Source organism: Clinocottus analis, unplaced genomic scaffold, assembly GCF_023055335.1.
Source record: "Clinocottus analis isolate CAN_PGR_092001 unplaced genomic scaffold, fCliAna1.0.p SCAF_6, whole genome shotgun sequence".
Taxonomy (NCBI): domain Eukaryota; kingdom Metazoa; phylum Chordata; class Actinopteri; order Perciformes; family Cottidae; genus Clinocottus; species Clinocottus analis.
The window spans coordinates 17848756-17876540 of record NW_027176218.1 but is presented as its reverse complement, the minus strand read 5'-3'; the positions used below and the strand labels follow the sequence as shown (position 1 = coordinate 17876540).

The 27785-nt window shown below is 40.7% G+C and overlaps 4 protein-coding genes across 5 annotated transcripts in view; 3 read left to right on the top strand and 1 right to left on the bottom strand.

Annotated features, from left to right (window-relative positions):
* The window catches only part of zgc:77158 (solute carrier family 45 member 3), a 28655-nt gene extending 24267 nt beyond the window's left edge, over window positions 1-4388 (top strand). For both annotated transcript variants that reach the window (XM_068603346.1, XM_068603347.1), the window contains exons 5-6: window positions 553-818; window positions 909-4388. In XM_068603346.1, the coding sequence (XP_068459447.1) occupies window positions 553-818; window positions 909-1328 (686 nt within the window). In that variant the 3' untranslated portion in view covers window positions 1329-4388. The remainder of the gene's footprint in view (window positions 1-552; window positions 819-908) is intronic.
* A 1222-nt stretch (window positions 4389-5610) lies between these two features.
* LOC137804545 (fibroblast growth factor 6-like) lies at window positions 5611-14552 on the top strand. Its single transcript, XM_068603841.1, has 3 exons — window positions 5611-6387; window positions 7058-7161; window positions 10350-14552. The coding sequence occupies exons 1-3, from the start codon at window positions 6042-6044 to the stop codon at window positions 10524-10526; spliced, it is 627 nt and encodes a 208-aa protein (XP_068459942.1). The 5' UTR covers window positions 5611-6041; the 3' UTR covers window positions 10527-14552.
* Window positions 14553-19921: 5369 nt separating this feature from the next.
* Window positions 19922-21286, top strand: LOC137803669 (fibroblast growth factor 23-like). The gene is made up of 3 exons (XM_068602371.1): window positions 19922-20135; window positions 20655-20755; window positions 20858-21286. Exons 1-3 carry the CDS (start codon window positions 19922-19924, stop codon window positions 21284-21286), a joined length of 744 nt encoding a protein of 247 aa, XP_068458472.1.
* Window positions 21287-22650: 1364 nt separating this feature from the next.
* Window positions 22651-25977, bottom strand: tigara (TP53 induced glycolysis regulatory phosphatase a). Its single transcript, XM_068603447.1, has 6 exons — window positions 25888-25977; window positions 25137-25174; window positions 24938-25059; window positions 24572-24649; window positions 24362-24472; window positions 22651-23593 (listed from the first exon to the last, which is right to left on the bottom strand). The coding sequence occupies exons 1-6, from the start codon at window positions 25923-25925 to the stop codon at window positions 23204-23206; spliced, it is 777 nt and encodes a 258-aa protein (XP_068459548.1). The 5' UTR covers window positions 25926-25977; the 3' UTR covers window positions 22651-23203.
* Window positions 25978-27785: the final 1808 nt, after the last annotated feature.

The following is a 27785-nucleotide window of genomic DNA, read 5'->3' as shown; positions in this document are numbered from 1 at the left end:
TTTAGCCCATTTTATGTCTCTCAATACTTTTATGGGTTGGGATTGTATTCTTCCGATGCAGGATATGATAGATTACAATAGTAAAACATGTCACTGATCAATTTTTCCTGGGTCATCCAAATGCTTGTTGCTTGGCTGGCAAATGAGGCCGGACTCGGGGCCAAGGTGCACATTGCCTCAGTAAACAAGGACCGGCCTGTGTGTGTGTGTCGTGTCTAGTCATCCCAAACAGTGTGACATAAATGTCTCCCAAGACAGATTGTCTTTGTGTTTATGGGCTAAACTGTAAAGTTTTAGCTCATCCGAATAGCTGTACATGCATCACAGTTTGAAGTTGACATAAGGTTGGCAAAGCATGCTGCAAGTCTATCACTAGATGGGCCATAAAAATGATCAGAGATAATGCAGATGTTAGTAGTGACAACAAGATGGGACAATGGTTTATAACAAGGCTGTCATCGTTAAAGCTACGTCGCTTGCAGAAGGATGTCTGAGAGAAGATATGAGTGCTATGGGCTCAAATGCTTTTTTTTTCCCTCTTCTCTCTTTTAGGTGTTCGTATGGGCAGTATGGGCCTATTCTTGCAATGTGCTACCTCAACCTTCTTCTCCCTGGTCATGAGTCGTTTGGTTCGCCATTTTGGCTCACGGTGGGTCTACACGAGTAGTATGGTGAGCTTCACAGTCTCTGCTTTGGTCATCTGCCTGTCCAAAAGTGTGGTCTTGGTCACTATAATGGCTTCCCTCACTGGCTATGCATACGCCACACTGCAGACTCTGCCCTACACACTCACCTGTATGTACCACAAGGAGAAAGAGGTAAGTAACGAGTTAATGCCTCTTATACATTGATAGTGTTTTGACAAAATCTGTATGATTTGATGATGATTGACTCTTGTCTCATTTCAGGTCTATATGCCAAAAAGGAAAACCCAAAGCGTGCATAAAAACGGTATTCCAACTAAGCGGGACTCTGTGTATTTGACTCCTGTGGAAGAGGAGGGCAGACTGAACCACACAACAGGGACTCCTTATGGGCAAGTCTTCTTCGGACCGCCACTCGGCCAGAATGGCTCATCTCACAGCTCCGGTGGCACCGAACAGGAGGAGCTAGAGTCTGGCTATGAGAAACGCGGCGTGGGTTTGGACTTTGCCATCTTAGACAGCACTTTCCTCCTCTCTCAGGTTTTTCCCACCCTCTTCATGGGCATGATCGTTCAGTTCGCACAGTCAGTCACTGCCTATATCGCCTGCTCCGTCATCTTCGGTGCCGTCGCCACCTACTTGGGCCGTCAAATCATCTTTGACCAAAAGGACCTCAAAAACTGAGACTTGGATGCAAACGATGTGGAAGCAATGGAATCACAAATAATCAATTAATCAATCATCAAGGTTCCACGGGCGGAACTCAACGATGCACTACTGTTTCCAAAATGCCTTGCTCTAGTACCGTGTGTTTGCACTTATGAAAGCTCTGCGTTTGGGAAGTGCGTGTCAGGTCATGAGGGAAAGCCGTTTCAGTGATGGGGCAGGTGCTCTTTCCCAAAGAGTCAACACCAACTGTGTGCTCAGGTCAGGTGTGGAACTCTCCGGAATGCAATTGAATTCTTTAAAATCTGTCTAAAACCTTTTTTTTTTTTAATTTTCTGTCCATTGTCTCTTTCCTCAGGTACCACAAACAGATTTTCTGTAGAACTCATCAACCTCATTGACACACACCTTCTTGACTTTTAATAGGTTTTTTAATGATTATATCCTGAGCTATCTGCAATTGTACAGTCTTTTATTTATTACTCAAAGCAACATATTAAAGACAGTATTGGTTTATACAAACTCATCGGCAGTGGCCATCATCATTGTATTGTGACAGGCCTGTCTCAATACGAAAGAATAGGCTTAACTTATGCATGGTTTTCACCTGTTCAGAAAATATTACAAGAGGGACCATTGGACTTGTCCATACAAGATGAAAAACACACTTAAAGGGGAAATGCTGTAATTTAGTATTGCCGCCCCCTTTCATAATGCAACTCTATAATTTCTTTAATCAGACCTTTTTGTTAAAGGGCCAGTGTGTAGCAATTCGGTTACCTTGCATGGGAGCTGACATTAATGTCTTCATGGGGTGAAGTGTGTGGGAGTCACAACTGTTCGTTAAAGAATGGTGGCGCCTAAAGATGAAATCAATGTTTTCTCCTCCATCTACCGACTGGTATTCTCTAAGAGATTGATTGAAGATTGATTCATCCAGTCACCTGCCAAATAGTTTTTTAAACTGAATGCCCTTTTTCCAGACTTCCTCCAATGGCCGCTTCTCAGATGAACAATTTCAAGCAAATCGGTGGCCTTTTGCGTTCACCTGAAGGCCCCCGTAGTTCTCCAACATGCTTCTGTTGAGAAGATTGCACTGCCGTTTGACTTCCGTTGCTCCTAACTTAGTTATTGTGGTAACGATTAGAGTGGCTCGCATTACCGCAGTGCTGGAAAGGGAGGAGTGAGCGAAGGGGGGGGTTTCAGTTTGATGCAATCTGCAACCACACCGCTAGATTCTGCCAAATTTTACACACAACCCTTTAAGCGTGATCACCTTTTTAAACTCTCAGTTTGAAAAGTATGAGCAGAACTCAAGATCATCCTGATGACGTCACACATTAGGGTTGTTTTCCCAGACTTTACAAAGCTCCTCCGGAGCCACAGAGGACATTATACAACCGTCTTCACATGCTGAGGAGTTCTCTGCATGACAAGTCAACTGACTTTTTATGTAGGAAACTTCTTCTGCGTTTCGCCCATGTAGTGCCATCTATTAATTAATGAAAAGTTTAACTGTAAATATTTTTTATACAAATTAAGAGTATGTCCCTATGGGAATTTTGTTATGCAACCTGTTGAGGGGAGGTAATCGACTATGGTGGTTTAAGAATAAAGCTGTTAACTAGAACTGGAAATATTGCATTAAAGGTATTGTGTCTAACTGAGAATAATTTAGTCTAGTTGAGTCCAACTATGCTTGTGGTCCGGACAGTCATCTCAGGTTAGTACATTGATTTAGTGTCCCATCCTGTCCTTTAAGCCACTGATAAAATAAATAAAACAAACGTTCCCTGCTGCCTAAACCTTCATGTTTTACTGTATTCTCAACTGACAATCTAGGATATGCAGATAAGCTTGTTGCATAATGCTGTATGGAAACATGTAGGGGGATGTCAGGGGGAATCTTGCATCATAGCAACCATTCCTAAAAGACCTCCAACAACAACAAAGTAATGCAGTAAATGCTAAATCTTTGGTTACTGAGATGCTGTATGTTACATTATATTATTGCCTTCAGATGAGCTTTTAAAATGAGCCAGTTGGTCTCAACACCGTGCTTGTTTCGCAACCGCTAAGTGAGTTAATTTGATCATTTTATATCCAGGTTGTCTGATCGCACTCAAGGGCTGATGGTTAGTCTCCACAGATACAAATAGTCCTGAAGGATCTCAGTGTGCGGGGAAGTAAAAACGGCAGAGGATTGTTGTCTTGTCGTCACCACTGCAGTACACTCGAGCGACTGCATTGTCCTTTTCACCCTGAAATCCACAAAAGTGTTGTCTAGCAGTAGCTGAAGTGTCAGAAAATGGTTGTTTTACAAGTGCCTGTACATTTTTCAAGCTTTTTTTGTACATATGTATTTATTTATTATGCTTTTATTACAAAATAGTGCATATTAAACTATTGGCCTCGTCTCTTTTATTGGTGCAAGGACAAAGGCTGTTTCTGTGAAAAAGATAAATTATTTGTATAGATGTGGTAAAGAAGCATCAAACTGTAGTTTATTTTATCATTACCTGCTTTCTCCTGTAACTGTGTTTTAACATCTCAAAGCATATTGCAGATCAGAATATTGAAAATGATCAGAAATTCCCCCTGCGGTCCCAGAGTTTGCAGTAGCTGAAACCTTTATTCCTGTCCTAGTGCAAATCAGAAGCGTCATAATTTTGTCAAGACTGCCTTAGCTGGGTCATATTTAACCACTTTTATTTTCATCTGGGAGCCGTGTTTGTGTGAAACTTAACATATAAACACTACAGATATATTGAACTGGACGAGTGAAGTTGTTTTCAGTCCCTCTAGCTCTCAACCAAATGTCGTTTAATTTCAGACAAAAGAAGTGCCAATGGTCCGACTATGTTGAGGCCAGAAGTCTTTGTGTTTTGATGTGATTAATCAATCTTTTTTTTTTTCAATTTTTTTTGTCTCAAGATTTCATTCACCTGTGTTTTCATCATAAATGCTGTCAACCATATTAAAAATGTGTATTTCATTTTCATCATACATCCATCAGATTGTGTATAAATATGCAGTTAACAAGTACATTTTATACAAAATAAAAGAACTGCATTGTTACAGAGATGTCTGAGTATACTTGTATATAACACATTCCCCTCCTTTATACATTATATATATATATTTATACATTATATATATATATATATATATATATATATATATATATATATATATATATATATATATATATATATATATATATATATATATATATATATATATATATATATACCTAAAATATTAAAGGATCTGTTAACTTTCTTTAACAACCGTAATGTAATCTGAAGTGTATTTTGATCACATAAACATATAATCAATGTTGTGCAGTGTAAAAGCACAAAGATCTCTTCAGGGTTTGGTTTCCGGATCATAAGAGCTGAGTGGTGAACATGACCTTGGAAATGGTGCCATCCTTTGGAAATCTTTGGAACTGGTGTGTGCACGAGAGCCCGCTGCTGCGCATCTGCGCCGGCCTCCCTGACGCATGGGCTGCTGCTGGTGGCATTATCTATTACATGGAAAAGACGATAGGCTTTCATGTTGCAGGGAATGGCATGCTGACGATGTGTGCCATTTCATGACGGGCCTCTCCAGTTTGCTCCTCATAGTTCTCACGAGTGCACCATGGGTAATGCATGGGTTATGTTGTACTGTAAAACATGTAATATATATATATATATATATGTATATATATATATATATATATATATATATATATATATATATATATATATATATATATATATATATATATATATATCACACACGCACACACAGTATATATGATACTTTATAAAAAAGAAATGCCTGTCTGGGCCTCTGTTACCCAACCGCTGCAGGGGAAGTGGGTGTCTTGCTCAAGAACACGTCAGCAGGGTTGTTGCTGGCCGACACGGGGGTCTCGAACCCCGATCTTAGCGGCCGAGGGTTGGTGGGCACCCTGCTGGCTCTCGGGTCCAGCATTGTGTGCGCAAAAACACATATTTACAGGGGGGGGGGGGATCTTGAACGGCACAGCAGAAGTGGGATCACAAGAGTCCTGTCATTGCTCTCCGGTGACAAGTGGGCCTGTTTTTACACCTTCCTTCTAAATAAGGAAGCGGCCTGACAGACATATGACCATCGACCCAATTTGGGAGCAGCCCGTGTGCCCCATCGCGTCCCACGGCCGCTGAACGCCACCAATGAGCGTTCTCCCCTTTCCAGTCCAGCAGGGACAGTGGGCTTTTCCCCCTCAACTCCCCACAGACTTTGGTATTTTCTCCTGCTGTCAGCACCTTCTCCACCATTGCATTGTCCCAGCGGCGAAGTCAGCATGATGTCATCCAGGGATGCGACGAGAGCACTGACCAGGTTGAAACTGGGTTTTTGGTGAGAGGATTTATTCGGAACTATTGCCGAGAGGGAGACAGAGGAGGGAAGAGAGAGAGAATGAGAGGAGTGTGTGTGAGAGAGAGAGAGGCGCGGAGGAGCTGCAAAACATGGTAATCACCACCACCAACCTCGCCATCACCATCACCATCACCTCCAGCTCTGCCGCGCACTCTCCCGTCTCCTCTCCTCCTCTGCACCGGGGCTTGCGTTTCATGCCCAAAGCCCTGATCTGCGCTCCAAAAATAACCCTCAGCCAGCATGCCGAAGGAAGCAAAACAAGAAGAGCGGTATTTTTAGGGTCATTAATTTTGACCACGTGGCCCGAAGGTAAACCGGATGGCTGTTGCGCAGAGGCTCCTCGTCAGTATGTCCTGCGAGGCCGGCACGCCGCACTGGACGCTGACCGCGGTGGTTCTCCTGGGCTTTCTGCTGGGGATCGTGTCAGCGTACCCTTTACCGAGCAGCAGGACGAATGCAACTTTACTGGAGAAACGATGGGAGACCCTCTTCTCCCGCTCTGTGTTGGGGATCTCCGGGGAGAAACCGGAGCTGAACTGGGAGAATGACTATCTGCTGGGCATCAAGAGAGTGCGGAGGCTCTACTGCAACGTGGGCATCGGGTTTCACCTTCAGGTCCTCCCCGACGGCAGGATAAACGGTGTACATAATGAAAACCAGTACAGTGAGTTATACCTCCACCAATGTAATGCAATAGACATAAACGAGAGGCAGAGTCAATAAGCATGGATCTGCGATGAGCGGGCTAGTCTATCCCCTCTATTCATTTGCATGATCATATGTCATCCGGTGGGGGGAGGGGGGGGGGGGGGGCTTTGACAATACAAATCTATTAAAAATTAGTATCCATCAGTGCTGAGCACCCCCCCTTCACCCTCACCCTCCTCTCTCTCTCTCTCTCTCTCTCTCTCCCCCCCCCCCCCCCCCCCCCCCTCCTCCTCTCCCCCAAGCGCAACCATGACATGAATGTATGGACGCTTTTAGACACAACTTATTTTTACGCAGCCCTGTGAGGGCGGTCTACAGGCCAATAGCCGTGCACGTCAATGCAATTACTGCAATTACTGCAATAACACGAATGCGCTTAATTGGCACGCGCCTGTGTGGAAATGTCTGATGGGGTGAAGGATGAAGGATGCAGAACAAAGGCTCAGCATGCTGCGCAGCAATCTGCAAGGTTACACCCATAGACGCAGAGAGAGAGAGAGAGAGAGAGAGAGAGAGAGAGAGAGAGAGAGAGAGAGAGAGAGAGAACAATGCTAAATTAAACAGTGAATCAGCCAGGATTTCATTTTATTTTCCCACTAATGTAATCATTCTTTGTCTTACATCAGGTCTAATAGAGATCTCTACGGTGGACAGAGGAGTGGTGAGCCTATATGGGGTGAGGAGTGACTTGTTTGTCGCAATGAACAGCCGTGGAAGGTTATACGGAACGGTAGGTATGCACACTATTTCATTTATTGTCCAGCAGTTCATGGGATCCTGGAATTAGTATACGCACTTGCCAGATCCACCCTTTTTTTTTCTTCTTTTTGTTTGCCAGTCATATGCCGCCCAATCTGTCAGCAGGGAGGCTGCCCATGACATGTTGTGAAATCCCTATATTTTAATTTCAGCAGGAATTTATGAAGCTCTATTTAAAGCAAGAGTGCTAGGCCTCGTGCCCTATGGGTGAATAATGATGAGGTTAACAGATGCAGGGTTCAGTCCACACGCCTGTAATGTGGTCCTGTGTGTGTGTGAGGAGGAGGAGGAGGAGGAAAAGGAGGAGGACAAGGAGGAGGAGGAAGAGGAGGAGGGGAAACCCCCTGATGCAATGAAACTTGTCAGCAGAGCTCAGAATCGATTTTAACAGCAAAGTGTTTATTTGCAGTCCAGTGTACATCACACACATCCCAACTCACCCAACAGCAGCTTCCCACACCTCTAAAAACACTCCAGAAACTTGCATTTTAATTTCTGGTTCATATTAGCAGTGGAGCCACACAACACAAGAACATTTGATGATGCAATCCAAACAACTGCCAAAGGACAATGTTAAAGCTCTCTCAATGTCAAATACTACATCATCAGCAACAAAAGTCATGTGTCATCTGTTGAGCAACCTCAGCCTTGGACACATCGTACAAGCAATCCAAAAGTGTGTTTTGAATAATGACTGAAGTGTCCTTAAAATAGGGTTGAGCATGATAATGGTTCCTTCCTTAGTCTGCAGTCTCCCTCACACATAGTCCCAAATATGCATCTTCAACGGCCAGGGTTTGACGAGCCAGGCAGGAAGTCAGGTTAGAGTTCTGTTTTCTTCATTGTGACATTTGTAATGTTCAACGCCTGTACGCATGCTGAAGCTGAGCGCCAATGCTCGTTGGTCCCAGTAAGCCGAACTTGAAGGCATTATTCACAAGCGATGCCCAACTGTTGTGTATTAACCTTTCTGAAAGATGTTTATGTGGTCTTTCAATTCACTTGATGTGCAGACAGTTTCCGCTACGAAAAGAAGAAATGGAAAGCAAAACAGGGTTTTTCATGCTAACCAAGTTGACCTTTTGAATCACTTGTGGTTAAATTATCTTTGAGACAAATTCACACACAGAAAGCAATCTGTTTCTAGATAAGAGATTTCATTCAGAATGGAAGGGAAAATTGCTAAATTGTATTATTGACAGTCGTTATTGTTTCTGAAATAACTTCTTCTGTACAACTTGCTGGGCCTTGACCCATGGGGCCCCTCATGCAAGAAAACGCAGACGCATATTGGAAAGAAATGTTTAAATGTTTCTAGAAACATATGTATAATTTCCACATAGCGTCTGTCTCCTACGAGGTCTTTCATGGACAGCATTATATCTTTATGATCATGAGCTATTCTCACCAAAATGCTGCTGTGCTTGTTATTGAAAAACACTCAATACAAAACATATCGCTGTGTGTACATTTGGCATGTATGCACAGCAGCGTTAACATTTTTCATGTATCTTTTATTCATCCTCAAAAAACAAATGGATTTGAAACTAGGAAACCCTGGTCTGATCCTGGTTACAGTTCAGCTTAATAACAATATTGTGGCTATACAATAATGCATTTTATTGTTTTTAGAGCAGTGAGGGATTAACATATTTCTTATGCTGCTGATTGTGGCGAATGTTTTGAAATATGAAATGCTGCTGGCAGTTTACATTATGTAAGCACATATGCACTTTATTAAATTCAACCTCAGATTATTTTTTATTATAAGCAAGTTTTTCTGATGTTTTTGTATCTATATATTGTTATATTTTAACTTTTTTTTCCCCCAAACACCACTTTTTCATATTAGAAATTCAAATGTAATTCAACTTGAACATTTTAATCCTCACCACCCAAATAAGATTAGTTTGTGAATTTCCATTTCCTAGTTTGTTTGCTTCTGGAGCATTGCCAGCTATTAATACATACATGCTGCTGGTGCTGTGGGAGGAAACAATGTGTTCAGCCGAGCCCTGCTGACACATGGCCACTGGTTTGCGCGCCGTGGCCGACATATCTGACTGACACAACGTGGGTCGGTTATCTGGTCATGAGTGATGAAGCGTTAGCTTGTGAGGCAGCTGATGATCTGATAAGAGATTGAATTAGTCCACATGACTTCTGATGGAGAGCGTTTGCTCTGCTGCGGCTGCTGTACAAGCTGTACAGCACTGTCAGCACTGTCAGCGCTGTAGCCGGCATATTGTTCTTCAGTGACATAAATGTGTATTTAGAGATGATCTCATACAGCAGGGCTTTACGAGTTACGTCGTGATCGTTACTCTTGTTCTTTATTGCCCTGATATTGTTTATTTTACAATTTATATCAAAGTTGACCGGGATTATGGTGCTTAATTTGATTGTTTAGATATTTCTTTAAGATTTTAGTGTTTTCATTTTAAAGGAATAGTTTGACATTTTGGAAAATCTGTTTATTTACTTTCCTGCTAAGATTTATGTCTGTTGAATACATCCAGGAGACGCTTAGCATAGCATAAAGACTGGAAACGATGAGACAAAACAGCTTGTCTCTTTCTCCCTGCATCTGATATCTTGTTTGTTTAAGACAAAAAATGGATTCATACGCAGGGACAATTGATAAAAAAAATAGTGATCTTTTCAGTTATCTTTGGATACAGCCAGGCTACCTGCCTCCCCCTGCTTCAAGCCTTTCACCGAAGCTAAGCTAAGCGTCTCCTGGTTGCAGCTTCATATTTACCAAACAGAGTGATCAATTACATTTCAACATCTAACTCTCTGCAAATCTCTCAAAATGTTAATCTATTTTTTTTAAATCCTGCACTTCAGTCAAATTTAATCCCAGTTTTTCTTTTCTGTGAGTGCGCCATCATTTCAGCACATTTAGTAATAGATGTGGTTCCCTGTGTTAAGTTAAAATAATACACATTTTAACAGCTGTGAGCACTGCAAGGAGATTGCTCAAAGATAACTCTAACATTGCTGTGTGTAATCTAATCTTTAGCTTTATTAATTTGTGCATTTCACAGAATCTTTTTCAAGCGATTTTTTATGTTCCCCCATCCCTCCATTTTGTAACTGACCCTTTCTTGAGCAGTTCATTAAAGTGCACTCTGTCTGTCTCTTTGTCCTCTCCAGAGAGTCTTCCATGACGAGTGCAAGTTCAAGGAGAGCTTGCTCGCGAACAACTACAATGCCTACGAGTCTCTGGTTTACAGAGGCTCCTACATAGCACTCAGCAAGCATGGCCGCGTGAAGAGGGGCCACAAGGCCACCACTGCCATGACTGTCACGCACTTCCTACCCCGAATATGATGAGCAAAAACTGGCAATAACAAACTTATTTGCACATGTGGATTATTTCCCAGGTAACATAAATACCGTATACGTACGTACAAACACAAAAGACAACATGGACTGTAAAAGAAAGAAATACCACTATATCTGATAGTATTTATTCAAACTTTATATGTATATTTGGGTAGCTTCCTTTGTATTAGAAATGATGGAAATGCCATTCTTTGCTGCTTTTATGATTTTCATCATTTTGTGATATGACGGGGATGGCGAGGTGTCATGTATCCCCTCAGTTTATATGGGTGCTTGAGGGAATTGGCTGAGTCCTTGCCCTGTCAGTGGATGACAGTTCATCCTTGTGAAAATGAAATGGATACGTTAATACCTCAAAGCACCATTTCCCCGGGAAGGGGAAGAAGATAAAGAGAAATGTGTGCATGAAATTTCTACAGAGAATGCCTGTTTACTGAAACTGTTTTTTGTGTTGTCATCCATCGAGGATGTGAACGCTTCCCATTCGATATGTTCAATTGTCTCTGTCACTGCCAGGGCGACCAGGACACTTGCAAACATGGCGGTGTTTTTTTGTTGCTTCGTCATGAGGTGGTGGCGGTGCCTTGGATTCCTACTTGCGGCCCCCTTGCCCTTGCATGCGAGAAACATGGTGCTCAAGTCAAAAATAGGAATGAGACGCAAGTCTTCACTCGCTCAGACACCACCGGGAGGCTTTAACCCAATTCCGAGAGGGCCAGAGGTTTCTCCACTTTATTTTCTTTCCATAATTAGATCAATTAAGTAATTGAGACTCTATGCTGCACAGGCACCCACTGGAGCCTCTTGTTAATACGGAAAGCTAGATTTAGAGTCAGCACTCATCCGCACCCTATCATGTCCAAGGGAGCTTTGACAATCCCAGGTTTTACTTTCACACATTTTGTAGCCGGATCATCAGGCCAGACTGAGTGAGCGACTGTGTAGTAAATATGTGGGCATGTTTTTCTTTCAAGTGTATATGTGGACTTGCTCAGTTTGAGAGCTTCTCAATTTGAAAGGCTCATCTTTGGAGGTCAAGAGGGCGTCTGTGTAACAGAATATCATAGACCTGACACGATGAAATGTCCTCTCCGTTTCTGTCGGCTGTATATTTCCCTTCAGTTCAAATTGAGTTTTCATCGTCAGAATCTGTTGCATCTGGTCTGCAACCTTGTGAGTTTATTTGATTTCAGTTTTGAAAATTAGTTTTGAAAGTGTCAACTTTATAGCAAAAGTGGAGATGGAAGCTGTTTGACGTTCACACAGGTTTAATGATATTTAGCACTTAAAGTATGACGTTTTTGAAGAAACAAGTGCTCTGACTGTGGATATCAATGAGTGGTCAATCCACTTTAATTGTGACGGTCTGCTGCATTCATTTGAAATCGTGTAGCTACTCTAGTTTGGTTGGAGGGAACTGGAACTGCTTCAGAGTTAATGATCCTGGGATATGTGAACTATACTTCAGGTAACTCAGTCCGTCTGACATTTAGATGATGTGGATTGCACTCATTGGTCCCAGATTTCTAAGCTAAATATGCATTATTCAGATTGGCCACTGACTCACAGGATGAGTTCTTGTGAATGAAAACAAAAAAAAAGAACGAGCGACGTTGCAAAAAGCCGTGAACCAAAGGGTCATAGTCGCGATGTCCACCCTGACTTTGTTTATGCAGCATGCCATACTTGAATCCAACAACTGCTCGCGCTCCTCTTTCAGATACCGTCGTTTTCCATTGTGGAGAAGAAAGGGGGTGAGGAGGACAAAGAGCACGCAGAGTTGAAGATAGCAATGATGTACATATGACTTCGATGGCCCTCAGCATGTGGCACTGGTTGTTTGTTTAACTTGGCGAGGATGTGAGTAATGTGGGGTAAAATACCTGAGCATCAGACTAGCGGGCCCCTTGTCGGTTGGTGTCAGACTGGACGGTCAGCACAGGGCCCTGGGATTCTTGTCCCATTCATCTGAGCCATTTTTGTACCAAGGTCGAAGACATGGGCTTTCTGCCCTTTGTGTTACGGATGCAGGCGTGTTGTCCAGTCCATCTCAACGACTTCTGTCGTTTTACAGAGCTCTGCACCTGTTGTTTCCTGTTCGAGACATGAATGGTTGTCTTGTGATGTGCAATGAAGATGTGAATGACTCTGCACCTTTCTCGTACTCCTGAGCGGAATCTATTTAATGTTCAAATGTGGTGCGATTGAGCTAGATGTTCAATCATTTTGGATTATGTTATTCTATTTTGGTACTTGACCTGCAATATTCTGCAAGTAGCAAAGCACCAGTCAGGCCAGCTTGGTGACATATACTTAAAGGAAAGTATCAAGGCTATTATAGATATATAGTTATCATATTTTACCTCATGCCCTTTCTAACATTACTGTTACGCATTGACAAAATGTCTGTGAGCTATGGTTTACGTGCCCTTTACGCTCCAGCTTATGTCCAGCAGAGACACATGTGCAGTATCTGGTGTGTTTGTAAGTGTGTGTGTGTGTGTGTGTGTGTGTGTGTGTGTGTGTGTGTGTGTGTGTGTGTCCTGTCATGTTCTGTTTCTGCCAAAGCGACAGTAGAGATGGCATCAGATCGATTTACCTTGAGTCAGGAATAACAGGACATTGTCTGTCTGTGCAAGCTGATGCACTGAACTCTCCTCACAGGAGAGGAACAAGGCAAGAGGGATGTCTGCCAAAAGAAAGCAGCGACTGTGGGTTGAGCTGGTTATGTAGCAAAAGGCCACTTAAAAAGAATCAAACGCTTCCAGGAAAGGGACACTTGAGTGAAACAAGTTGTCTGGTGAATACTGTGATCCGAGAGAACAACTGTCGAGTCCCAGGATCTCACGTTTAATGTTTTTGAGGATTGACACCTTTGATAATTGTGTTTGGGGGATTTTTCCTTCAGCATCTTATTACATACAAATTGTGACTGATAAGCCTTTATTTATTACATCACAATGATTAGATGTTTTTGTCTTTTCTTTCTGGACTGATTTTGTGGAAATGAGGATTTGGCTGGAGAAGTATTTCGGCTAATTTGTCAAAATATTTTTTTTAAAGGTGCATTTTCATTTTAGTAATATTTACTGAGCAGGGGTAGATGCGTAGTTCCCCTTGCTGAGCTTTCATCAAAACAAGCTCACATGCAAGATTGCAAACACTTGTTTTTGATGATAACCTTGTGATTATTACTGGATGTCATTTCTAATTTATTATGGTATGTTTCAGAGGACACTGTCAGCACAACAAGTGATGAGTTGAATGGGAATTGTAAAGTTACAATGGCTCCCAAAGTAGTAAAGGACAGCTGATACGTTGTGTACACCAAAAGCAACTTCGCTGGGTGTCAGATTCCCAAAGCTTGAGAAAAATGACCCGCAAGTCCCGCAACCTTTGCATGACGTTGTTTCAAGAGGTTGTACGATATAGAAAACGCTGAGAGAAAGCCTGTTACTGGTATACCATCTTTCAACATGAACACTTAATTCCTTAAGTCTATATTATGCATAAAGAGAATAAACTAGGTATGTGTTCCACCTTTTGATTAAAGATCCATTGTGCTTCTCATACCTGTTCAGCTGGTTTTAAAATGTGTTGGTTCACAGGGAACTGGAGGTCTGTGTTAGGATCTGAGATCAGACTTGTGTGTGTGTGTGTGTGTGTGTGTGTGTGAGTGTGTAAATGTGTGTGTCTGAGTGTGTGTGTGAGTGTGTCCCTGTGTGCCGGCAGCCTTTGTGTTTCTCTCTCAGTTTTCTATTCCTGCACTGAGGGGAGAGTGCTTCCTCTGAGTCCCCTCCTCTTTTTTAACATATACCTCACCTTCTGCCTTAGTTCCGATTATTGAAATGATTGTAAATTAGTTTGAGACAACAGACTTCTCCAATCATTTGTTTCTGAAAAAAATATGATGATGAGTAAGTAAAATACTATATTACAAATGGTTTTCCTTTTATTTTTGTACGTATGTGCTGTGCACAGCAGTCAACTGTATTCCTGAGATGATAATAAAAGACGTTTTTTAAAAGCTGTTGTGATTCAGTGTGTTAAAGTTGCGTGTTTGCTTTGTGCTCCTCCAGACTTGAACTGGGGAAGAAGCTGCTAATGCCCGTGACCTCAAGCCAAAGGCCTGGTCAATGAATTACCATGAGTCAGTATGTGGCGCCCTCTTGCGGTGAAGGGACACATTTAGAGGGATGTGAAAGCAAACATATGAAACTAAAAAAGGAGTTAGTGCACTTTATTTACCGGTATCATTTCCTGGAGTTCATACATGTTTCCAGGACACAATTATGTGTTTAATTGGTAAACTTCTAATATATTGATTTGAATGAAATGCTAAATTAACACAAATGTCCAACTTGTCTTCGAGGAGGCATTAAAGTCAACAACAAGATGAATAAAGTTTCCAATATAAGTCAATGGTTGATTAATGTTTACTTGGGTTTAAACGAAGCCGTTTTTCAAGGAAGTTTCTCTTAAAGTTAACAACTGTTTTTGCAACTCAATACAGCAAACTAAAAATAACTCAGACCTTCGTCTCTATTTCACCTATTATTAGTACTCAGTTACATAGTTCCTTCCAGGAAAGTTTGGATGATAACAAACCGGGATAGAAAAAGTGACACTCGATGCTGTCGTTACTATTTATTCTCCTCATCAATAAACAATATTGTCAGTGCCCTCCTGAGGACCACCTCAAACCTTTCTAAGAGGTGTAAAGTTTTTCCAAAAAGCAGAAAGTAGTTGATCAAAACTTACTGAAGGAAGCGATCGTGAGGTCAAGAGTTAAACATTTTCAAACTATTCTCGAATGAGGTAAAAATTTAGAAAACAAACACCATAATTTGGAAATATACACATGCATCAGTAATTTATAATTTTCTGATTTGGGCCTTTAACTAATCCTAACCCTAACTCTCTATATTCATGCACAATGATCTGACGAAACAATTATACAAATATTGTTGGTGTGTGTTTAACAGTGAGAGAGAATGACATTTGTTGACATTTTATGATGAAATATATTGTTTAATCCTACAATGTAATACAGTGCTAGATTGTATATCAGCTTCACCAGAATGTAATATATTTTTAAAGTCAAATTCTCATTTGTGTGGTTTATGTTCCTGTCTGAAAAGACAGCGAACAGAGAGATGGAAGAGAAGAGCGGCAGAAGAGAAACAAGAAGGAGAAAAGAAAAGAGAGAAGCAGGAAATAGTTGAAAGAAGCAGAAAAGAGAAGAAGATGCTGAAAGTAGAAAGAAGCTGAAAAGAAAAGAAAGCAAGAATGCAGGTAAAGTGTGTCTGTGGGCGAGTCCTTTACAGGAGGATCAAGAAAATATGGATATGGATATTGTAAATATGCATTCTAAACTGGCAATTTATATCATTTATCATCCTTATCAAGATGTTTAAAACTGAATTCACTTTGACTGTGCCGAACAACCCCCAAGGACCTCAAGTGTACTACCATCAACAGGACCTATTGATTGTTTTGTTGAACATTGTTCTCACTTTAAAAATCCCTTTAATATCGATAGAGGTACTCTTCATTTCATGTTTGCGTGTCTCACAGAACATACAGGACTATACAGATTTAGTTGGTGCTTTATCACCTGAAGAAGGCCGGGGGCCTTTTACATGCTTTGAACTGCAGGTCAGACCATTCAGCATCCGAATTTATTCTGAAATATATAATCCTTTCTCTTTGCACACAATTTAATCACAGTTGACACCTTTTAAATGTTAACCTTACACTGAAAAACTTTGAGTGTCAGCAGGGGGTGGGGTCCACTCAAATGGGAATTTACAGAGCTTTTATTGTATAGTTCAGAGTTGTGAAGGACAGATATACTGTCCCAGATGTGTTGAAAGCATTGATGGTCATTTTGGTGACCCTGTGTATATTAGCTTGTCAGCTAATATCCCTGAATAAGCAGCAGCGTCCAGTGTATACTACAAGGATAGAAGCTAGTCTGACTCTGGTCAAGAGCAGTGCAATATAGATCAGTTCATCTGAATAAATCTAAATTGTCACACATATGCTATAGAACACAGTATCCCCCCAAAAAACCTATATTATTCTAATTATAATTAGTATTTATAAATAAATAATTTTTCCCCAAGCCGGATATCCGGTTGCTAAGTTTATTTTTTTACAATTACACAAGTGACATGCACAAATTCAGAAATGTTGGATAACGGCAAAATACATTGAAATACAGTCAAACCAACACGTCAAGGGGAACAACCGCGGAGAGGAGAAAGAAAAGACAACAGAAACAGCATAAAATATAATAGTTTCAACTTATATAGCGCTTTTTATAGCACACGAAACGCTTTACGCAATAGACAATAACAGACGCAACAGAACACGAACGTGCAGACAAGAGCGAACAAAAACAAACAACAAAATATTTAAGGTAATAAAGAAATAATGAGAAGTAAACAGAAGAGGCTGCGCGGGGCAGAGCGGAGGGCAGGTGCAGAGGTTTATCAGGTGACAGCAGGTATGAGGTATGTTTTGAGGGCTTGTTTGTATGATGGTACTCTGGGAGCCTGACGGATGTGGATGGGGAGGATGTTCCAGAGGGGGGGTGCAGCAGCTGAGAAGAAATATAAATAAAAAATAAGGACACTGTCAGAAACTGTGATTGAATCAAACATATATCATAAGCAACGCATACTGTTCTCATGGTCTTTTATTTAGAACAGCTTTTCAGAGTGTTTGTATACATTTCAAACTCTTTGTAAAAAAGAAACAAAAAAAAGGTGTTTGACTTGTAAACTTCTACTTGTGAACATAGAATTTAGCAATAAATAAATAAATGAATGATATACGCCCTTTCCTTAAATGAGCTGTCCTCTAGTTTTCTGTTGTTGTTGTAAGAGTAGTACATTTCTGCAGCAATGGTCACTTTACATGCACAGTCTAACATTGTAGACAATCTCAGGTTCAATTGATGATGGAGCGGCAATAGTCTCCATATAATGGGTTAAAGCATATGAAACACACCGCTGTATCTAAACGTTCTGTAGCACATGCACCACTGCTGGTGTTTCACTGGGCTCTAGGTGCATTTTGACGAGTTTGATTTAAATCCTAATTACATTCTGCTGTCTTTTTGCCAGATGGTCAGACGGAGTCCTGGTCAAACATAGTGTTGGAAAAATGTGCTCAACACTAGTCATAAAATCATTAATCAGGCCATTTATTCTTTGCAAAGAAGGAGCAGAGCAAGTGATGCAGCGTGTTACTTTACTAATTGCATATCCAAGTGAGCGGAGCGTTACCTCTTAAATACATAAAACACACAATCACAGAAGCTCTCATGACGTCTTGCACTGATCGTGAACCATCTTCCCGTCATCTCATAGGTATGTTTTATGCTGTAAGAACAACAATGATGTGTTTTTTCTTCCGTCAGGAACGCGTCTGGCCTGACATCACCCTTGTACACAGTACGTTATTGATGATACAATACAGTGCTGTCTCTCGTACCTTATTGCTTAACAAGCCTTTACACATATTGAACATACTCATCATTCTGGAAGGTGCCAGGTATACTTGTTAATATGTTCAGAAAACTAAGGTTGGAGGGAGTTGTATGCTGTACATTCTGGATTACAACGGCCTTTAATAAAGTATAGATTTCAGGTTTTGAGTGATGTAATATAACATACAATATGTTTACTGGAGAACCATATTTAGTACTATTTTAAGTTGCTTTTCATTTTATGCTACTTTAGTCTACTCCACTACATTTCCAAGGGAAATATTGTACTTTTTTACTCTGCTAGATTTGACAACATTATTTTGCGGCTTCAGCTCAGTAATAAAAAATATGAATGAACTTAATACTTCTTTTTTAAAAGTATTTAATGCTGTTTATTTTCTCTGATATTTAATGGTCATATTTAATTTTGCAACCTTGTATACAGCCTGTGTTTACTTGTCATATTTGTTATTTGTGCTTTTAGAACCAAACATTCCTACATGAAGCGTGAGCATGTGTTATGAAGGTAAAGGCAAGTTTCACTGTTTACACATGTATTATTAAGTAAAAGTCATATTTGTCATATTGCAGTTCACTCAGGGAAATAACATTACATTAAAAAGAGGATAATTGCATTCACTGGCCTCTGATTGTGCAACCCTGAGGCACTTTTCTTCCTGGCTTTGCCAGACAACCAGAGGTCTGAAGGCCGACCAGGACCTCATCCTGCCTCCCACCGAGGAGGACGGCCTCCCCGCCCAGCTGAGAGGAGGAGGGTCCGTACCTGGCTGAGGGGAGCAGTGCGTCCAGGGACCGGCTTTCCCTGACAGCTGCTCCACAGCCGGGCAGCCGCAGGAAACCTGAGACGTTTTATACCAGGGACCTGAATTACTGAGCAGTGTTTGAGATTTGTCACTTGTCTACCCCACGTAATGGATGTCACAGGCAAGAAGCTTATCAGAGATTTATGTCATTGAACGAACAGCTCTCTTTTAACCAAAATGCATAATTATGAGTTAGACTGAAAATCTGAAATCCCTGAGTTTATTTGAACTTCATCTCTGAGCAAAAATGCAATTCTTTGTAAAGTTTATACATTTGGAGATAAAATAGCAATAATATGAAAACAAAAGGATAGTTTAAGATACGCTTGAAATCATATGGGAAAATGTCATAAAATCTTAAAAGTCTATATTTTGAGGAGCACTTTTTTTTTTTTACAATATTACTGGAAAATGTCATAACATTTTAAGATTAGGTTGATGTTATAATTCACTAGTTCATGAATGAAATTGAACAATACTTTATAAATTCCCAATTTGCCTCAATGATAGAGGGAGAGGTAACTTCTAGGTATTGGTGATAATATTCAAAGTCTGAATTTCACAAAGTCAAACAATAAGTAGATATGAGTAGTTTGGGAAGTGTGTAATTCTTACCTTCTTTTTCTTGATCAGAGACACACTTTAAGCTGAATCGCCGTCCATCATCCTTTCACATCTTCATTCTCTGCTCTGCCTCTGCAGTTACACGCTAAATCCTTCGGTTGGATTTGTTTTGAAGGTTTGAATAAAGAATAGATGATATGGTTCCACCTATGACTGAATATTCCCACAGAGATGTTTCCATCCAAAGTGCTAGACTAATGTTCTCTGACACAGATACAATAGTATTCCAAAAGCTTGAGCCTACAGGAATTTGTGACAACTCTTAACTGCGGAAAATGTAGGCTTTGGGTCATTTTGGTCAATAAGTTAGCCAGTTCATTGACCCTTTGCTTAAATAGACCTGTTGGACTTTCTCCTCCTCCAGTAGCCGCTCACACATCCACCTGAACATTTGTACTGTTAAGAGTGAAGAGAGCACGGCATCCCCATCGATCATGCCACCGGCTTTCTTCTCACTCATCCTGATTGCCATACATGCGTCTGTGCCGGTGGACTGCACACCGAGGACCCGAGACCCAGAGCACCTCTTACAGCGGCAGCAGGACAGCTTTACGGCAGCAGCACGTGCAGATACATCAGTTGGTACCAGTCGTTTCTACTTGGAGCGGAGTGGCTCAATGAGAATAAACATTCACAGAAACCTTTTGGGTAAGTCACCTTTTGGGTGTGTTAAAAAACAACAACACACAATTAGTTTAATGAGAGATGGTTTTGTTAATTTAAAAAAGTAAATGCCTTTTGATGCAACAAGTTCATCTTACTTCATTTCATTTCTGTGCAATAGCATGCTTATATATATATATATATATATATATATATATATATATATATATATATATATATATATATATATATATATATATATATATGTCCAAAAGTGTAAAAGGTAATGGGCAAAAAATACAAACATTTATGCACGATAAAAGTTTGGAAATAAATAGATACTGGATTAATGTACAAACATAATATATTTATATGTTAATCCAGTATCAAATATATGCGTTGTCCATCCTTACATATTATGTAATGTAGATGTACAACGTCAAAAACTAAACAATACTTCTGGCAGCCAGAAATGTTCCACACATTCTTAACAATGCAGTATATGAGGATTTCTTTGTGTCATTTATAACTAATAATGGGATGTTTAAACCGGTTTTCTGACAGTTATTTTGCCAGTAAAGACCGCTACAAGCAACTTTGCGTTATTTGATTTGAGAAGAAAACGGTTCCTCTGTCTGGACTCCAAGGGACAGCGTTACCACTCTGTGAGTATTTTTTTGGATGCATGTCATTTGAGTGCAGTCAGGAAATGACTGCAAGGAAAACAGTAACATTTTGTATTTGTCTGCTTTTTCTCTACCCAACAGAGGCAAAAGGACACAGACGATTGTCTCTTCCTGCGAATCGGGTTACATGTGGCGAACCCCAGTGACGTGTTCCACTTTATAAGAGGGGCCCGGCAGCTCAAACTGAGGGGAGCTGAGCTGCGAGTTGCTCACCAGAATCCCCCTGAGCCCTCCTCCACCCTGGTGGGGAGGTTTCTGGGTCCCTTGGTAAAGAGACAGAGGAGGAGCGAGGAGGTGAACCCCTCTGATCCATTAAGGTCACAGTCACATCCCTCTCCTTCGGCCAAGGATCACAAGGATGCAGATCACCGGCAGCCCGATCAGGACCAGGCCGGTGCTGTGTCCAAAGAGACCATCACGTCTTGCGATGACCCCCTGCGGGTCTTACAGCCCAACGGGCCGGTCAGTCCCGTCAAGACTAATATTGCTGACCGAGCAGAACAAGACTAAGATACTGAACCTCAGTTTAATAAGTGAGAAGTCGAGCCGCAAGTCTTTTTGTTTGTTCTGAATAGTCACTTTATGTTTGACTGCATGGATAGTGGGAGTCGATGCTCTGCTGGACCGCGGTATCAGAATGACTAGCGAAGGACTGCGAGAGTCAAACTGGACACCTTGGGTGGTCTCTTAAAACAGGAAAACATCATATATTTGACAAATTCTGAAAAAGAGATAGCATTAAAAAAAATAGTTGAATCTCCAGAATTTGTTGTAAAAGTAGTATTATGCGTGGTAATGTACCATGTTACATCACAGCAGCTTCTACAGATCTTGTGTTTGAATAGCAGATGAAGGATAAGTTTGGCAACGTACAGCAAGTTTGGTCCAGCGTCCCGCTGACCTCCTCCGTCAGTTAAATTTTAAACCTTAGGTCATATGTGGCAATGTTTGTTTTGCATGTCAAAATGTGTAATCTATAAGTAATTATGAATATTTATACACACATTTGTTGAGACATTAAAGTTTCATACAAGGAGTTTACAAACTAAACAAAAATAGACCAGAACATACTGTAAGAAGAAATCTGCCATTTCCTATGATAATACATTAAATTAAATTAAATGTCAGGTGCCGGACACCAATAGTCACAGCAATGAAAAGGTATTTATTTATTGAAATGTGTTAAATTACTTCCTACTTAGCCTATACTGTTTTATTATTTATACATGTAATGTTGTGTCATTTCTTATGTGAAAAAAATAAATGGTAACTCTGACGCGGATTGTCTCTCTGATTTGTTTACACGAGACTGTTTTCAGTTGTAGCGTCCAAGATCAATAGATATTCTAACAAAAGTAATTTACTTCCGAGCAAATCCCTGAATATTAACGAAAAACAGGAACAATGAAAGAGGCTATTGTGTTATTTACTCTCCATTGGGGTCCATAACAACAAAATATCAGTAAGTTCCTGACCAAAGTTGTCGGTTGTTGGTTAGGGCGATGGCACTAACCACCAGTAGCCACTTGAACATTTTAAGTGTTTACACATGCACAAAACCTAGTAGAACCACTTTTGCCCACCAACCAATCATTTCCCAGGGCAAAGCCTAACAAATCACATGGTTATGCAGACAGCCAAATGGTTATGTAACTGGCATTTGCTAGTTACATAACCATTAGACTTGGACAAATAATGTCCAAAAGAAGTAATGCATATCAAATAAATGTTGACGATGATGCAAATGAAACATGCTTACTGAAATGGAAATGTTATAGGCTAGGATATGTTTATGAATCAAAATGTAAAATCAAAGATTTATATTATGCAAAAAAAAATGAGAACCAGCATAGACTGAATGTGTGTGTTTTTTTTCAGGCAGTTTTATTGGGAAAAGCTCTTAAATCACTGTTGGCATGTTTCAACAGATACCGTAAAACAATACAGAAACATGAAGCGGCTCAATTTTCTTATTTGAGAAATATATTAACTTCATTAAGTCTGACAGCAGTCCTAATGTTTTCAATGACAGGATCACACGGACAACAGCTGGGAGTGTATTGAAAAGTAGAGAAACCACACGCTACAACACACAGCATGCATGCACTTCTTGCATGCATTTGCCCTTGTTGACCCAAGTGTTAATTCCCAACAATGAAAAAGTCACTGATTTCCCAAAAGTCCACACTGTTACAGTTCTGCTCTGTGTCTTTGGACTTCCGGAGAGTAAATTTAGAAACATGGACTCATTAGAGTACAAAGCTGCCCACGTTTACAGTAATGAACAGCCAGGCGTGTGATGACATGTCCCTGCAACACAAGCCGTATATGAGTTGAAATAAAGGTCCTCATGAAAATGTATATACTGTATGTATCAGTTGCTCAGTTGTCTTTTACCTTTCTCAAAAGCCTCTGTTCATTTTGCTCTTACTTTTTAACATGGTCGCCCCTGTGGACGAACACACAACGGATCCCTGACAATTTGAACCTGTCGTCCTCTTTGCTCACGGTAAGTAAAAACCGACAGAGCCCTGTGTTGGGGCTCAAAGCGAACATGTGTGCTTTGTCTGAACCCGGAGGCAAGGAGCAATGCAACTCTTCCACAAAGAAGCGCACAGCCACGCACATGTAGGCCCCGTGGGTGACGACCAAAGCGTGAACCGGGACGCCTCTGACCCCATCGTCTGCCTTTCCCTCCACGGGAGACGCTTCTGACGCAGCAGAAAGGGAAACCTCATCCACCGCTCTGTCATGCCAGTGTTCAGCCCCAATTTGCTGGAGAATCTTTTCCAAAAATTCTTTGACCCGCTCTTTCACCTGAACGGAGCAAAAATCAGTCATGAGCTGTGCCGTGCTTCTCTTGCATGTTCTGTCCTCACAAACATCACGTCTTATGGAAATGTGACGTCCTGCAACTGTCAGGGGGGAAAGTTGAAGGTTGTTATATTCAACACAACATAAGTGCAACCTTTCCTGTCGACAACACACAAGCCAGCTTTTCAGTTTCATCCTGCTGGGAGGCATGTAGCCGAGACTGTTGGGGGCGCCTGCTGTGTACGTTAAAACCATCTTTGCAAATCCACATCATCAGCATGACGTGCTGGTTTCGTACTGGGATGGACCACAGTTAACGTCCAAGCCAAGATCTAATGAATGAAGCCTGCATGTGGTATTTTTTTTAAATAGAACATCCGTCTTTCCGACGCCCCCTCACACACGCACACTGTCCTCCCACACAGCCTCTACAACACAAAGCTAGGTGGTGACTTTTTAATCAGGAGCAGTGACGAACACTCTGCAGTTGTTTGACAGTGGAAGAAGGGCATGCACTTTGATCCTCCTGACTCTCACACACAGGTGCCCTGGCAGATACAAAAGACATACAATCATGTGGATGCAGAGAGGCCCCAAGATCGCAGGTTACACCCATGCAGAGGAAGTGATCTGGCGGAGGAGATGAGTGTTTCCTGCCACCTAGTGGTTGTATGTGTACATTGCATTCAGGTCGGATCCATAGCATATATATATATACTGAACTAACAGAGAACCAGATACTGTACCCTTCTTCAACAGCCACAGCCTCACCTGCTCCTGAGTCTCTCCCTCTGGAGGCGTGAAGCCTGGAAACGTCTGACCGGCGGCCTTAGCCATCTCTCTCACTTCCTGCACCGGCCGACCCTCTGCTATCCCAAAGCTCTGCAAAATAACACAGCATTGACTGGATGAATTAGATTCATTCATTAATTAGTAAATACATCTTAGGGAAATTCTTTCGGCACTAAAAACACCACTCACTTTCTCTTTAAGTAAAGGGTCACACACCATTTGTAGACCAGAACAACTACGGTTGTGCTTTATTATTGTTTCAGCAGTCTGGAAGACATAATAGACATCATCATCTCATCATCTCATCACATACTAACGTACTGTGACCTACTGTCATGATCTCTCTACTATCTTTCCCAGATGTGAACCCCTTGACTTGAAGACATGACATTGAAATAAAACCATAAAAGTGTGGTCTGATGCTGTTTGATCACCTGTGTAGACACAGGTGATCAAACAGTGAAATAGTGAAATAGATACATCCTGCAGTGCATCGATTTATTTTTCAAATTAGGATCCAAAGCTAGCTACTAATGTAAAGCCAAAGCGTCGTACTTGCTGGGCCCGCAGCATATCGCTGACAAACACGTTGCTGAACTCAACATCTTTCAGGTAACATCCTGCTGCCTCGGCCTGCTGAAGGCCGATCTCAGACAAGGGTGAGTTTATAGCCTGGCCTGTATGAAGGAAGATGAAAAGATGAGAATAAGACACAGAGAAAACACAGGATAGTATATCTTCAATCATACTATACCTTGTAGCAGGCCTTCTTTGTTGTACCGTGTTTCCCCACTGCAGAAAATAAATGATTCATCATGAACAGATTAGTCAAAGAAGCTCATAAAGCTACTGTTTAACTGTCGTGAATGTAATGTTGTTGTTTTTTAATTATTTTTTTTTTTACCATATATAAACATCAATATGTTTTCCCTGCATAATGTTTTGCTCAAGCACCTTTAGGAGGGACAGATGATCAAACATGGCTCCTTGTAATCCAGGCTCAAGCCTTCTGGTTTGGGCGCTTATTTTCCTGACAGTTGCAGTGGCAGCCAGACGTCAATTAATCCATCAATGTTGTGTTTTTTTAATTATCTTTGAGTCTTAGAGACATGCTCTGAATTTATTTATGTCCCTTATGGTGATGCATGCGGCATACCTATGGAGCTTTTATTGTGAAAAGTAATTACGGAAATGAAGCTGTAATGTGCTGCCGTTACAGGTGATATACAGTGAGAGTCCAGAAGATATGTTCTTTACTTATTATCTTCATAAGTACAGGCGCAACTCATAGCTCACGCTATTTATATTTCCGATATTGTCCTTGTTGGGAAGCTTTATATACACAGACATACGATCACATGTCTCCAAACTAAGTTGGCGTCGTAAAGGTCGAAGAAGAAGAGATTATAGACTGAAGCGATCTATTAATAGGAGTAACAAGCAGCCCTGAGTCAAACATTTGACATTTATCATAAACACTGAATATGAATGTAAACTGCACTTACTGTCGAATGAGGCTGAGCCCAAACCTCAGCGCTTTCATGCTTCACAGACTGAAGAGTATGATATCACATCGACTGTGTGGCAGTTGAAGACGACCCTCAGCGTGGGGGTCTCGCGCGGTATCAGTGGACCACCGCGACAACAGCGTCATTTACGTAAAACAAAAACTAAACACTATGAGAACAAAGTCCCACCCATGACTCTCCTCTAGATACTAATAACAAGAACATCGTTGGAAACAAGTGTCGAGTCTTCTCGACAACTATTATAACTATTTACAAATGTTAACAACTCTTTTTTTTTTAAGGTGATACAATTTGCCATAAACTCTGACTAGTATTCCTTTATTTGTAGGCAGATTTGAGACCTCGTTGTCACAGAAATGGGTAATTTAGTGTTTACTAAAAACACACATTTATATTTGCTTGATTGTAATAATAACTTAACATAACATAATTTGATAAACAACTAAATCAATTCAAATAAAATGAAAGTTCTATCTGTGTGAATATGCACTTTTGCATAATGTGTGCAACATGGTTTATCTTGACATAAATGCAACTTTTTTCAATGTACAGACAGTTGCAGGCGGATTTGTCTTTCCTCTCTCTTTGGGAACTTCAGAGTCTTCAGCTGTGTCCATTCATCACTTCCTGAACATTATGCACGTGCAGGTTCATTTCTTCTTTGCATTTTCTGGTTGATTGCACTGCAAACCTTTTGGTGCCATATACCGTAAGAGGATCTAGTTTACATGAGTCGGTAATACAAACAATACTAACTATAAATATAACATATAATAATATTAACGGAGGTCGGATATTGACTTTCACTGTCAGTTGTGTTGCATGTTCTTTTATTTGTCACACATCTGTAAATGCAGCATCAATGGATGTTATCTGGGAAGAAAAGGAACATTATACAGCGAAACTGAGAGAACATTTTCTCTGTGCTGGAGCTCTGAAGTGTGTCGTGTTGGCTGTGCGGTATCCATCAATACATGAACTGTAACTGTAGCTATGGTTACTGGTCAATATTACGAAATGTGAGAAATGTGACGAAAGTAAAGTGCATGATTGCAGTCAACAGAGACTTAGAAATACTATTAATTCAGGAAAGGTTTTGCATGAAGTTAATACATTTTCTGGTCATAAAAAGTAATAATTTCCAATGGCGAAATAAACGTTTATACTGATACAAAAATCATTCCCTGTATTTATTTACATGTTTTGTATGCAACATTATCTTTGTTGACAAAATGTGTTGGGCACTCCAGCAAAGAGGCACTAGAAAACTCAATCCCACCAAAAGACACTTTCTGCTTTCACCACAGTCCCATCTCTCGGTGCTGTGGCTTCTGTAATGTAAATAGTTTTGCAAACACTATTAAGTAAAGGTAACTTTCTTTAAAAAAAAATGTATCAATGTTAATTGTCCACCCATGACTACTGTGTATTAACCATAGACAAATACATCATTTTATGTGAAGCGGACCAAAATCCAATTTTATTGGATTTTGGTCCAATGTATTATATCTGTTAATTATGCAAACGGATGAATAATTAACAGATATAATACAACACACTGCCGGTAACCTGCTTACAGAAGACCAACTCAAATAAAATACAACCAAATTATATCTGAATGCCTTGGCTGTCAGAACTATGGTCGACATCAATTCCAGTACATTAAGCGCATAAAGTAATGCTTATAATAATGCGTGAGAACTAAATACATAAATAAATGCCACCACTAGAGGGCATTAATAACAAACAACAAACGTGCTCTTGTCACACAAGCCTTCCAGCCTTATTTGTGACATTTCACCACGTCTTTATCTGGTCAAGCCAGGCCTACTTGGGGACCTGAGTCCTAACCATACTTCAATTTCACTGCTACA

Bases quoted from the DNA above. Each gene is read 5' to 3' on its own strand.
- LOC137804545 (XM_068603841.1), top strand. From the start codon at position 6,042: ATGGCTGTTGCGCAGAGGCTCCTCGTCAGTATGTCCTGCGAGGCCGGC. The intron at 6,388-7,057 runs GTGAGTTATACC...GTCTTACATCAG, and splicing joins ACATAATGAAAACCAGTACA to GTCTAATAGAGATCTCTACG. The intron at 7,162-10,349 runs GTAGGTATGCAC...TGTCCTCTCCAG, and splicing joins GTGGAAGGTTATACGGAACG to AGAGTCTTCCATGACGAGTG.
- LOC137803669 (XM_068602371.1), top strand. From the start codon at position 19,922: ATGCCACCGGCTTTCTTCTCACTCATCCTGATTGCCATACATGCGTCT. The intron at 20,136-20,654 runs GTAAGTCACCTT...GTTTTCTGACAG, and splicing joins CATTCACAGAAACCTTTTGG to TTATTTTGCCAGTAAAGACC. The intron at 20,756-20,857 runs GTGAGTATTTTT...TCTACCCAACAG, and splicing joins AGGGACAGCGTTACCACTCT to AGGCAAAAGGACACAGACGA.
- tigara (XM_068603447.1), bottom strand. From the start codon at position 25,925: ATGAAAGCGCTGAGGTTTGGGCTCAGCCTCATTCGACA. The intron at 25,175-25,887 runs GTAAGTGCAGTT...TATTTTCTGCAG, and splicing joins GGGCTCAGCCTCATTCGACA to TGGGGAAACACGGTACAACA. The intron at 25,060-25,136 runs GTATAGTATGAT...TCCTTCATACAG, and splicing joins CAAAGAAGGCCTGCTACAAG to GCCAGGCTATAAACTCACCC.